Source organism: Leuciscus leuciscus, assembly GCF_965113295.1.
Source record: "Leuciscus leuciscus genome assembly, chromosome: 9".
NCBI lineage: Eukaryota > Metazoa > Chordata > Actinopteri > Cypriniformes > Leuciscidae > Leuciscus > Leuciscus leuciscus.
Window position 1 is genome coordinate 31,488,567 of NC_138733.1, and position 13,654 is coordinate 31,502,220.

Genomic DNA, 13,654 nt, shown 5'->3' on the forward strand with positions numbered 1-13,654 from the left:
AGTGTCTTAGCCAAACACTCACTCCCAGTAGCGGGGGGTGGACGGGGCTCACTTCCGAACCCTCGAAAGTCCACCAGCACTACCTCGGCGATAGATGGTTCGACAGGCTCACACACCTGGTCAGGTGTGGCTGCTCGGGCTCCGTGGCAGTGTGAACTTCGGTTGCTCTTATGGGCGCGGGCGCGTACGTCGTGGCAGTCACCCTCGCATTACATGCTCAGGCCGACAGTCCTCGTCGTCTGGGTGGTTCTGGCTGGGCACTGGGGCTGGCGGCATCCTTGACGGTGAACACTGATCTGCAGGAAACCAGCACCCACCCCACACATGTCATGAAGCTCCCTCAAGAAACCTCCCTGGATAACTGTGCATGTATGGTGGCACTGAGACTGACACGCAGGAACCCGCACAGGCAGTCGTCCGGGAAGTTGGTCTGATGGGGATCCAAAAACTCCTCTCTTCTCCCTGCTCAAGGCACAAAAGTTTTACAGCTGGAAAGTATGTGGTGCAAGCAGGGGTGATAATGGAACAAAAACACTGAACACGGAAACAGAAAAGAAAATCTTACAAACACGTTTCTATTTACACCGGACCCTGAACTGAAACAGAACCGAACATACAGGTGATAATGATGGTGATTGATGAGTGCACAGCTGAAAAAAAATTAGTGTCCATGACAACAAATGAATGACTTTGGCAGATGATGTCGAAACACAACAAGTCCTAACTAGCCAGATTGTGACACCCACGTTGAGTGCACAAGAACCCATTTCGCATGGCGGTGTGCTCCACTTCCGAAGGTGCATGACTTCGACGCAATTCTGGCCGAACAGGTACATCTGTACCGGCATCTTACCAGCACCCAGTGTGCGTTTGTCTATATTAATTGCTTACATTTACTAAATGAGCCTACAATAGCAGAAATAAGCCTTTTTCATGAAAATAAAGGTCCCTGTTTAATTAAAAATGTTTACGAAATTAAATGAAAATGTTTAATGAAATTAGAACATATTTAAAGGTGTATTGTGTAATATATACAAATTGGTAAAGCCATTACTGCATCTGCCATTTAAAGCTCCAGTTCCTATAGCAACATTCAAGTGTTCTGAGATGAGCGCTTCAGACTGTACATGTGCATTGCTGGAGCAAGTTAAATACACTTTTTTTTTTTTTACGGATATTTAAGGATAGGAAGCAACATTTATCGGTCATTTCAGATTGTTATTGCTAATTTGAAATATTTATATATATATTTGCATTGTGTAATATTTAGGAGGATCTATTGACAGAAATGCAATATCATATACATAACTATGTTTTCAGTGGTGTATAAAGACCTTACATAATGAACCTTTATGTTTTTACTACCTTAGAATGAGCCATTTCTGTCTACACACACCGCAGGTCCCCTTACATTGAATTCTGTCAGGACCACTATCGTCAAATACGATTGACAATTAGCATACAGTTTGGATTGGTGGTATGGTTCCGTTCAGGGCGAGAACTCCCTGCGCATCCATGCAGCCTAGTATGGATAAGAGCAGGGAGAGCAGCAATAACCCCCCTTAGGGTAAACAAAGCAGAACCAACATGAATGTATGCAGATCATTAATTCAAGATTTTAAAGTACAACATAATTCGAGAATGTATTCTGATTCAAGGGAAATCAGAATGCCAAATCCTGACTGACGAGAGGAGGAGCTGGGGATGGAGGAGGGTAATTAGCTCCTGAGAAACGCGATAGCTGCTGATAATACTGAAGGAGCTTATATATGTATACAGTGATATATGTCGTATTCCTATAGGTAGACGTGGATCAGCTGAGAGTCAGCTGATGTGAGCTTGACTAACGTGACCTGCCAGAACTGATACGGGTGATTAGGGGTGTGACGATAACCGCATCACCGCAATATCGCGTTAATGAGATGCCTACCGCGGTGTGAGGTCATCACCGCACTTTTTTTTTTTTTTTTTAAGTTACAGGAGTGCATAATTATGGTGTGTGATGTGAACTATAAACACATTAATATTTGCTTATAATTTACTGTATTCTGCGAGTCCCATGTTCAAGGGCTTCTGGAGAAAAAAAAACACTTCCTGCACAAGGGAGGGACAGTCCGTTAAACATATGGGGGATTTATTTTTTGTGTGTGTCTGATTATTATTAATTAACTGCTAGGTTTCAGTACTTGTGATGTTTACAGATAATGTTCAATTAAATACAAACAAACACAGGCATAAAAGACAAGCATAACGTAAACAGGAGTTAGATTTTAATTGCAAGTAGCGATCTCTCTTATGTATAGGCAATAACCGTTGACGGCGCTAGCCGAATGACATTATTCAAAAAATAGCCACGAATCTAGTGTCTAAGCCAAATACTGTGTCGCCTTTGAGGCAGGTGACAATTAAGGGGAAGCCGGTGAATTTGGACAAGGCAATATGCCGTATTTGTCGCACTAAAGTATCCGTCTCGCGAGGAAATACCACTAACTTAAGACCACATCTTAGAAAAATTAACCATCCTGTGGCGTTTGCTGGACTTAAGTGCAGCACACCTACTTTAGGTCGGCGACACACTGGCTGCGTGGCGTGTCCGTTTTTATTTCGGCTCCCATGTTAACAGGTTAGAGCTTGCACACTGCCTGCGTGAGACGCGCGTCTCATTTGCGGCACGAGCCGTGTGCATGCTAGAAATAGAACCGACGCCTATTTTTCACGCAAGCCTGTAGGAAGCGTTTCCTGGCAAAATAGAATAGGAAAAGATGTTTGTATGTCATTTTGACATGAATACATATTAATAAATTACATTTTGATGTTTGAAAGTTTAGGTTTTGACATAAATGCAGATATAAATGTAATCAAAAAAAATATTATCGATTTTCAAATATTGCACCTGTCAATACAGAACGAAATATTCTGTAGCCTATTTTGCCGTCAATACTGCCGACGCTGTCTTTGCTGTTATATATTTATGTTTAACATTAAGTATAGGCCTTCCACAACTCTCTCCCCATATGTCGAATATATCACCAATGAGGCTTATATGTCACCTAGCAGCAGCAGCGCTGTTTCTGGTGTGCAAAGACATAAAAAAAGCCATGCAGCTGACACGCAACAGAAACGCCACACTCACACCACGCAGCCAGTGTGTCGCCGGCCTTAAGCCTACCTAATTAATAGTTAATTAAACGGTTAACCGCCAAACCGCGAGATTTGTTGCTTCTTTACCGCGGTAAGAAAAAATCCCATACCGTCACAGCCCTACACTTGATATGCGCCAACATGTTTATACAGTAGCCCTAAACGGACAAACACGTTTCGTCACGATGTTGTTCTTCGTGCAAAGAAGCTAGCTAAAGTCAGGGAATAAAACACTGACACAATGATGAACAAGTAACAATAATATTTGCATATCGTTTTACTGAATAATTAAGTAAACCTATTTTCTTAATTTATCTTTGAAACAAAACCTCATTGCTTAACTGTCTACTCTCTGCTGTCTCAGACGACGACATCACTTCCTGTCGGCCACCATAACTTCTGTTGGTTGCAATTCGCAACCTCAACTCTAGATGCCGTTAACAATTACACAGTGCACCTTTAAAAGATTGTTGTTTAATTTAGTTTTAGGCCTATACATATCTTCTCATATCCATATATTTTGTTCTAATGTCACAAGTAACAATCTCAAGGTTTAATGGGTTTTACACTATTCTTTGGTTCTTTTGTAGTGTGGGTTAAGTAAAGTGTAATAAAAACAAACAACGGCTGCATCCAAAAGCTTAAAGGGGTCATGAACTGAGAAATCTAATTTTCCTTGAACTTTTGACATATAAGAGGTCATCATAAAACTTCCTTGTTAGTCCAAAAACAGCTTTTATTGTTACCAAGCCCAGCGATCGACTTGTTCTTGAATGTGCCTATCTATGACGTAATAGCCTCTGCAGAAGATAATCAACGCCTACTTCACCATTGCAACTTTGACCCCGCCAACTAGCGTGTTGAGATTATGAGAGAAGAGCAATACATGATCGACTACAGATAACATTTCCTTTCAATTGGATCTTAATGCTAGGAATGTGGTTATTTTATTTATTTTCAACAATGTGAATGTCTCAGATGAGCATTATCTATTTATGCGTTATATTTCACTGTGGATTCTTTGGTAAATCAGTCGCAATCTTGGCGAAGGCTTTGCAAACAGACTTTTACGATATGCACTGTAAAAACTAAAGGTGCCTCAAATATCCTGTCAGATACTCAAGGAACTTCAAAATGTAATTTAAGTGCCTCAAAGCTCTTTCTCCTATAGTAGGCAGGGCTGGAAATGGAGTCCAGGCAGAGATGGGCATAAATACATGTTTTGATTCCACAGCATAAACTGAATTTCAAACTCTTTTGAGTTTTTTGTTTTTGTTTTGTTGCAGTATTCCAATGCTTTTTAAGTAATTTTATGTTTATTTTATGTAAAGTTTATTTGTTTCTATAAGTTTATTAAAATTAGAAAGTGTATCTAAAATTTTAAATTAGAATTAATTTAGATTCATTTGACACTATTTACCCCTTTATTATTATTATTATTTATGTACAATAAAACTAAAAGCTGAAGATTTTTGTGGTGTTTCATTCACCAGTGTTTGTTTTTCCACTCCAACGTTCCAGTAATTCCTGCCCACTAAAAGCTGCACGGATAAATTTGCTTACCCCACTAATAGGCCCATCTATGTAAACGATTTAGAAAAAGTTCCATCAATTCAAACTTTATATCATCGCTATGATATGTAGTGTCATATCACCCAGCCCTAACATGCAGTAATGCTTTAAACACATTTGACAAGCTAGTTGATAAAAATCATCAACCGGTCAAGACTGATTGGCTAATGCTATTTTCCCACTTGTCTGTGCTCTTTTATTCTTTCATGTTAACTGAAGTGAATAATGCACTATTTTAACTTTAATCAACAAGTAGAATTGATCATGACATTCTCACCTTATTCCAAGAAAAAAAATCGCTGAGCTATAGTGAATGTCTGAACTAGTTGATGCACAAAATCGATACCCTGATAAAGAGGTTGACTGGCAAAAAGTATTTTATGTATTTTGAAAATACAAAAATACTCATCTTAAATGTATTTAAATACAAATTGCATTAGATTTTTTCCAAAGGCTTTAGAATACAAAATACAAAATAGTGTTTTGTATTTCAAATACGTATTTTAAATACATGTATCTGAAATACTGCCCATCCCTGAGTCCAGGGAGTGAATTCCAAGGTGGGACTGCATTAATATTGTTTTAAAAAAAAATAGGGAAATGAAGGTATTTCTATATGTTATTCTCTCAAACGACTACAAAAGCGATACGAGTTCAGCACAAAAACAAAGCGCATTTGGAGCGCGAATCACCGTTGGCGCGCAAATCAACGTTGGCGCGTTCACCGGCGCGCTCCAAAAAAAGTTTGCGCGAGCCGTTGATAAAATGTACAAACCATTTGAATTCTATTGAGAATGTAGTAAAAGTCTGTGGAGAAAGTCAAATTCCATTTTGTAGTGTGGATCATTCATTGCAACATTTAAACTGATTCTCAGGTTTAAGAATCTGTTATATGCTTGACAAAATAATTTATTCTGCCCACTGACATGCTTTTAAAGCTACTGTTGTCCTTTTTTTTTTTTTTTTAAGCCAGCATCTGGAGGAACCCAATGGTTCTGTGAGACCAGAATAAGATTATTATTATCCTATTATTATACTTAAGTTTGATTCAGTATACATGCTTACATTTATTTAGTATAGGCCTATTTTATTGGATTCTTATTGAAATGACTGGAATTCACCAGTGAAAATTCACAGAACAACAGATAATTTTACTGCACCTTAACTCTGTTGAAATGGAAAACATTCTGCTTGTTGTGACAAAACTTAGGAATACTGTTTCCGGGTCGAAGCCTCTACTTCTACTTCCTCTATCTTGTTTCTAGTGAGACTACTCAACAACCATTTATGAGCACTCTTGATTCAAGTCACACATTTAAGCTTTTCAAAAGCCATAGTGTACATAACAGTCTCCAGTATCACGGCATCCCAGACTTCAACATTTTATGATTCAAAATAGCTGAATAACTAACCATCTGAGATTTCGGAATAGAGATAAAGGTTAGGATCATAATTTTCAGGAATATTACAGCACAGTATATTAGCACTGTTTTTTTTGTTTGTTTTTGGCATCTGATAGAGCAGTGGTTCCCAACCTTTTTCCTTGGGGCCCCCCCATGTACATATTTAACAATCCGTGAGCAATTCTAGAGCTATAATTCACTCTTCTTATGAGCATATAAAACAAAACAGCTCCTTGAAAAAAATTAAATGTAATATTGTAGTAGTTATAAACAAAGGTTCATTTTATTTCAGATTAACATTTGAGGGCAGCAATTGTATTCATAATGTAAAAATAAAACCGACGTAATGTTACTTGAAGGCATTATAGCCCACTATTCCTGCCAAACTTCCATGGGTGCAGTTAGTGTTACTACAGTAAATCCATGGTGAATGTTGCTGATCTGTGGACACTGGATAGTTCATTCATGGCACAATGTTTCTTCCAGGTTTCCACGTCAGCGCTGTTTGATCCGTTAATAATGGAGAAATGTGAATGTTTGTCACTAGATCTCGCAGCGATGTTACTTCAGTGGCGAATTCAAATGCTTTCTTTACTGGATCTCTTAGCGCTGTGTAGTAACAGTGTCGCTTGATCACGGTCGGCTCGCACTGCACTGGTCCAAACTGATAAACGGTCCTTCAACCACACAATAACGAGCAGTTTCGTTCCGCTTGCATTACGTTTGCCATTTGATGTTGGGCAATGTTGTGGTCGCGCCGGCGTCTCTTACATTATGAGCGCGCTTTGTAATTGAAATCGGCATTGTAAGCATATGATTTTTTTTAAACTTTGAAAAAATATTTTTATATCAAATTATTAGTGGAACATTTTATGCATCTTTATTCACCTCAAAGCATATCCGCTCCCACGCCCCCCCAGTGAACTCTGGCGCCCCCCTGAGGGGGGCGTGGACCCCAGGTTGGGAACCAATGTGATAGAGCTTAAAAAAGAATGCTCTCTGAAATATGCCTAAGATCCTCCTGGCAGTGATTAAAGCATATTCAAAGGCATTGTCTTGAGTCTGTCTGGTTACTGCTGTGCAGCAAGTTAGTGGAATACTAGAGACCTTTATTCCCAAGTGATAGGGAACCAAGTGCGTCGTCTGACTCAGAGCGAGGATTTTAGGCATCCAGGGTTACCAATGCGTTCCCCAAACAGTTGATGGACCCCATTGACTTCCATAGTATTTTTTTTTCCCACTATGGAAGTCAATGGGGTCCATCAACTGTTTGGTTACCGACATTCTTCAAAATATCATCTTTTGTGTTCAACAGAACAGAGAAACCCATACAGGTTTAGAACAACACGAGGTTGAGTGAGTGATGACACAATTTTCATTTTTGAGTGAACTATCCCTTTAAGCGTATGAAACGGTCAGAGTGGGTGTAGTCTTAGGCATTTTATGCAGTCACTATAGCTATAGTCTTATGCGGTCATAATATTAAAGGTCCCGTTCTTCGTGATTTCATGTTTCAAACTTTAGTTAGTGTGTAATGTTGCTGTTAGAGCATAAATAATATCTGTAAAATTATAAAGCTCAAAGTTCAATGCCAAGCGAGATATTTTATTTAACAGAAGTCGCCTACATCGAACGGCTCGTTTGGACTACATCCCTCTACTTCCTTCTTTAATGACGTCACTAGAACAGTTTTTTGACTAACCTCCGCCCACAGGAAAGCTCCCTCAACTCTACCGAAATTAGTTTATGTACTTGCGCACTTCTTATAACTTACTGGGTTTACTCAGCTCTTACGGTGATTTTCTGAAGTAAAACTGATGCTTAATTTTTTGTGTGATGTACAATAAACTTGATGAAACTCAGTATATGTTTGATCATCATTCAGACAGCAGACTTGTAGGCTATTAATAAATAATGGATACATACAAGCAGATGACAAATACGTTATAATAACCGTAATTAAACTACTAAACTATACATGTTTCATTTCTATACAGCACTCTGACTCTGTAGGCATTATTGTCCGACTCGAAATGAACACCGTTACTGAGTTTCTGATATTATCATCATTCCGTGAGATGAAATTGTCCTGAGAGACTGAGCACAATGAAGCTCCGCCCCCTGGGCCGTGCAGCAGCAGCTTATTTGCATTTAAAGGGCACACACTAAAACAGCGCGTTTTTCTGAGCCCCAAAAAATGACAATTTAAACATGCTGTAAAAAATGATCTGTTGGGTATTTTGAGCTGAAACTTCACATACACACTCTGGGGACATCAGAGACTTATTTTACATCTTGTGAAAAGGGGCATAATACAGGACCTTTAATCTTCGGCATCTGGTTTTTCATGTGGTCAGAGTAGCTATTCTTAGGCATCAGGGGTTACATTATATTGCATCTGCAGCAGCATTGTGAACTTTTGTGAAGATATGTTTAGCCATCAACTTTTAAATGCATCATTACATTCAAATTGCAAACACATGAGGAGAGTCTCCGCATGAAAGACCCACGACTGGCAGATCAACGTGCAACTACATTTCTCTCTGAAACGGTAGGAAATTCAATTAGATTGAATGGAGGATTTTAACTGTGACGAGATGATTGACAGGGCAGTTTACGGTGACAGGATGCAGCGACAGATCTGTCCATTAAAGATGACGAAGTATTATGTCCCAAAGCTTGCCTACTCTTGCTACAAACTCATTGAGAGTTTGAACCCTGGAGAGTTTAGCTCCAACCCTAATTAAACCAGATCCCACTGATCAAGGTCTAAAAGATTCATAGAAACTTCTAGGCAGGAGAGTTAGAGCTGGTTACACTTTTTTTTTCTTTTCTTTTTTTATTAATAGAGGATCATGAAATTTTACTGGTATAGGTAGTGACTACAACATTTTTATATTGCAGCCACACTACAATCACATGCATATCTGATCAAAGAATGCAAATTCACATACCGTTTAACACTGTAAGGCTGAGTTCTGACTTTGAATGAAATCGGTCGATCCATTGATTGGTTGCTTTTTAAAGAGAAGTATGAAGTTACAGGAGATGCTGCCTCATCTGGTCTTAGACTGCCAGGAGGAGACATAAAATTCAACTTTAACAATGTAAAAGAGATACAACATATGCAAGAAAAGGATAGTTGTATGTCTAATAAACTTTTTTTATTTCCTTTATCATGCTACAAGAACACTATTTAAAAGTAAATTCTCATACTTTTCATACCCAGTGTAACTAGGGGTTTCATTGCTGAACGCAATTGGCCGATCCATTGACTGATCACTTTTCATAGAAAGGTGTGAGAGTGCTGGAGATGCTGCTTCATCTGGTCTCGCCCTTTGGTACATGGAGAACAATGAGAGATTATTATTAATTATTACAGATTCTAACAGCCTAGAAAGCAGAAGGATAAACAAAACCAGTTTAACATTGGACAAGAGATACGCAAAGCCAAACAAGAAGTTCTGTAGCTAATAAATTGTTTTCTTTATTGTACAATAAGTACAATATCTTCAACCTCCTGAGCTGACAATGTAAGTTCTCATACTTCTCTCCCATGTAGCTTTGTGCTGCATGGTTGAAGGAAATGGGTCTATCCATTGACAGATCGCTCTTTGCAGACAGGAGTGAGAGTGCTGGAGATGCTGCTTCATCTGGTCTCGCCCTTTGGTACATGGAGAACAATGAGAGATTATTATTAATTATTACAGATTCTAACAGCCTAGAAAGCAGAAGGATAAACAAAACCAGTTTAACATTGGACAAGAGATACGCAAAGCCAAACAATAAGTTTTGTAGCAAATAAATTGTTTTCTTTATTGTACAATAAGTACAATATCTTCAACCTCCTGAGCTGACAATGTAAATTCTCATACTTCTCTCCCATGTAGCTTTGTGCTGCATGGTTGAAGGAAATGGGTCTATCCATTGACTGATCACTCTTTGCAGAAAGGTGTGAGAGTGCTGGAGAGGGTGCTTCATCTGGTCTCGCCCTTTGGTACATGGAGAACAATGAGAGATTATTATTAATTATTACAGATTCTAACAGCCTAGAAAGCAGAAGGATAAACAAAACCAGTTTAACATTGGACAAGAGTTATGCAAAGCCAAACAAGAAGTTCTGTAGCTAATAAATTGTTTTCTTTATTGTACAATAAGTACAATATCTTCAACCTCCTGAGCTGACAATGTAAATTCTCATACTTCTCTCCCATGTAGCTTTGTGCTGCATGGTTGAAGGAAATGGGTCTATCCATTGACTGATCACTCTTTGCAGAAAGGTGTGAGAGTGCTGGAGAGGGTGCTTCATCTGGTCTCGCCCTTTGGTACATGGAAATGGTTGAAACCATTAAATGCAAACATAAATATTATTGTAATTGAAGGCTCTACAAATCCTCTACATATAGCCTACTAAAAAAACATCTATTCATAAATTGCATATTTCTAGTATTTAAAGCTACACCATGTACATTTTGTATTGTTAGAAATTGACAACATCTCTTTAATTCCAAACCGTGTTTTTGCCTTACCTTAAGTCACTATGGTAAGCCTATAATAATGATTTATATATTAGAGATGTCGGGACATATTGCACAGATTTTGCAATGTGTGAATTAAAAAATGGTTACTGGCTACTGTAGGTGGAGGGTGTGAGGATATTCATCCTTTTCATTTTCCTTTGGAGAGTGAGGGATGGATGTAATAGTTGTTAGTAACATTCACTCTGATAAGATGATCACCTGTAATCATGGCCATACAGGCACGCCTTAAGCCTTCAGATTCATCCACATAGAATTGTAGCACTGAAGTCCAACTCACATAATTATTACCAAAAAAAGTATAAACTGCTAGAGGGCCAAAACTTACATAGTGTAGCTTTAAAACGACTCTTTCTGTCTTTATGACATTAATGCTTAAGGCTAGGCCAGAGTATATGGTTCTATAGAGTTGTTGTGTCATTTGATCTCAAACTTGAGAGAAAACAGGTTTATCAATCTACAAGAGGCAAGCAAACTAGATGAGACTTGACAAATTATTATTAAATTATAAATGTTATTTATTAAACACATAGCACACAACATATCCATCTTAATTGTCATACTTCTCTTCCATATATCTAGAGGTTCCATTTTGAACACAATCGAGCGATCCCTCATCTGACTGCTTGCTAGAGACAGATGCAGTGCTGGTGGGCTTCATCTGGTTTCACCCTTTGATACAGAAAAAAAAAGTGAGATTATTCTTATGTAATAATGGATGTTTGTACTCAGCACACAATGGTAACAAAGTTATTTTATTACATGAGATACAAACATGAAAATAATAAGAGTGGATATTTGTAAAATAAACACACAAAGGTTCTGAAAATCCAGTTAAAGTACTGTAAACACATCTGTTATATATGTAGACAGACACGTAAAACTCAAAGTGGATTGCAATACATCATGAATTGAACAAAAAAAATTGTAGTTTATAGTTTACCAGACAACTAGGCTATCTGGACTATTACATTTTAGAGAAACATAATCAATTTTTAAAACTGTCCAACATTGCCTATATTTATTTAGTTATCTAGTGCAAAAATTGTTTGTTACTACAAAGTACAGCCTACTGAAAGCCAAATGCAAAACTTAACTGGGTTTGTAAATAATGGCTTCACGAAAACAACACGAAGTAGGCCTATCTGTAGACTGTCAACTAGGCCTACTTCATTTTGACTAGGCACAATTGAAAGAAAAGATTACAAATCAAATTGTATCCACACAAATATTGTTACCTAAAAACATATTGCTCTCTGAAAACACCCAAAAGAATGGATTGGGGAAAGTGTCGAAGAATGTCAATTTCTAATGACGAAAAATTACGGCCTAACAATAATCACGCTTTACTTCATCTCATAACTAGCATAATTAATTTGCCTCAGGTAAAAATAATTAACTAAATAAAGGTCAGAGTGAAGCACACTTACCAGCTTAATCTATTTTGCTCCTATTCTGAATTCTGTGAGTAATTCAGCAATGGAAATCATTGTTGTTGGCGACTTAACACAGAGCTGTTGCCACGAAAAATGTTGAAAAGCCTAAATCGAAAACCAATCAAATCCAAACCAATCCTTGGTAAGCTGATACTATTAGACACGTAAAGTACCTGAGCAGACAAATAATACTCGACAGAGTACAAAAATAAATGTTAAAATTGAAGATGCGTCAAATGAACAAGCGTAAGCCGTCTGTGCTGTGGCACTTTTACTTTCGTTTTCTCTTAAAGGAGAACACCCTATTTTTTCGCATTTTATTGAAAGTAGTGTTAGTAGGCTATATTTCTTCTATTAAAACAATAATCGTAATTTGGCCGCGGGAGATCGAGGCAATATGATTTTTTTATTTCTTATTTAAGTTTTTATAGATTTTTCTGGAAGGTTGATAACAGGCATACAATACTACATTGTAGGCTATATTACAATATTTCAGACATTAATTCAATAGTTTAAATATTTCACAATTTATTCATACTTATATAATTTATCAAACATTTTTTAATCAATTTATCAACAATGTATTAAACATTTTCTTGAATTTACAAAGTGAACTAGACATTTTTAATTCCTTGTCACAATTATTCCACAGGTTTACGCCTTTGACAGATAGGCTACATCTATTTTTTGTATTAGTTCTTGCCCTTATTTTTTGAACATGGGCTATACAGTTTATACTGACTTTCTTGAACAGCCTCCGAATACAATTTTGAAGTTAATTACCCAGCTGACTCGTGCTGAGAAACGAAGAGCGTGAAATGATCAGATCTGCGACTGTATCAAAAATGTGAGCGTACGAGTTTCTTAATTAGTGATTTGTAGAATAGGATTTGTCCACATGCAATGAAGAATTTGAGAAGGTGTGACTGTTGTGTTTGTGGAAGAGAAAAAAAGTCTACACGATTGAAACTCTTAAAACATTTCTCTCTGTGACTTCAAATTTACTGATACACATGTGTGGCTATTCTCTACAACTACGAATTTCACTGTCACAGGCGTTCAGTGCCAAAAATACCTTCATACACTTCAGCTCAGCTGTGGATAGACGGTAATGAAAACTGTGACCACTAGGGGTCGCAATTAGTCTTATAAAGCTTCAGAATCGCCAGCATCGAATGATGTGCGATGCATGCAGTCCTCGTTCGGTTTAAATATAATTTAACGATTGGTGGACTTCAGATTTACTAAATTTGGACACAGTCATTTTTATCCAAAATATATACGAGTGAAAGATTCAGTCGCATGCCTGTAAAACAAAGAGTCAGGACTGTATGACTAGGACTGGTTCCGACTAGCAGGCAGCTGTTCCAGCACGCGTTGGTGGTATAGTGGTGAGCATAGCTGCCTTCCAAGCAGTTGACCCGGGTTCGATTCCCGGCCAACGCAAGTATTTTTTATGATATGTTTTAATCTTATACATTCTATATTAGAACCTCAATAGCTACACACATCCCTTATGTAAAAAGGCAACATATAATGCCTTAAGAGCTCTACTATCAGACGC

General features: G+C 37.8%; 1 protein-coding gene and 1 long non-coding RNA gene across 31 annotated transcripts in view; one reads left to right on the top strand and one right to left on the bottom strand.

Moving 5' to 3' along the window:
- Window positions 1-5,829, top strand: part of LOC309506944 — a 94,837-nt gene extending 89,008 nt beyond the window's left edge. The window contains exon 2 of the long non-coding RNA XR_014208975.1: window positions 2,829-5,829. This is a non-coding gene — a long non-coding RNA (uncharacterized lncRNA). The remainder of the gene's footprint in view (window positions 1-2,828) is intronic.
- LOC309506891 (uncharacterized protein) overlaps window positions 1-12,369 on the bottom strand; it is a 136,135-nt gene extending 123,766 nt beyond the window's left edge. For 25 of the 30 annotated variants that reach the window (XM_082180860.1, XM_082180872.1, XM_082180863.1 and 22 more), the window contains exons 1-7: window positions 12,085-12,369; window positions 11,218-11,326; window positions 10,320-10,436; window positions 9,992-10,108; window positions 9,664-9,780; window positions 9,333-9,452; window positions 9,071-9,187 (exon numbers count right to left, since the gene is read on the bottom strand). In XM_082180860.1, the coding sequence (XP_082036986.1) occupies window positions 9,071-9,187; window positions 9,333-9,452; window positions 9,664-9,780; window positions 9,992-10,108; window positions 10,320-10,436; window positions 11,218-11,315 (686 nt within the window). In that variant the 5' untranslated portion in view covers window positions 11,316-11,326; window positions 12,085-12,369. The remainder of the gene's footprint in view (window positions 1-9,070; window positions 9,188-9,332; window positions 9,453-9,663; window positions 9,781-9,991; window positions 10,109-10,319; window positions 10,437-11,217; window positions 11,327-12,084) is intronic. The other 5 variants (XM_082180854.1, XM_082180851.1, XM_082180846.1 and 2 more) reach the window with 5 other exon arrangements.
- Window positions 12,370-13,654: the final 1,285 nt, after the last annotated feature.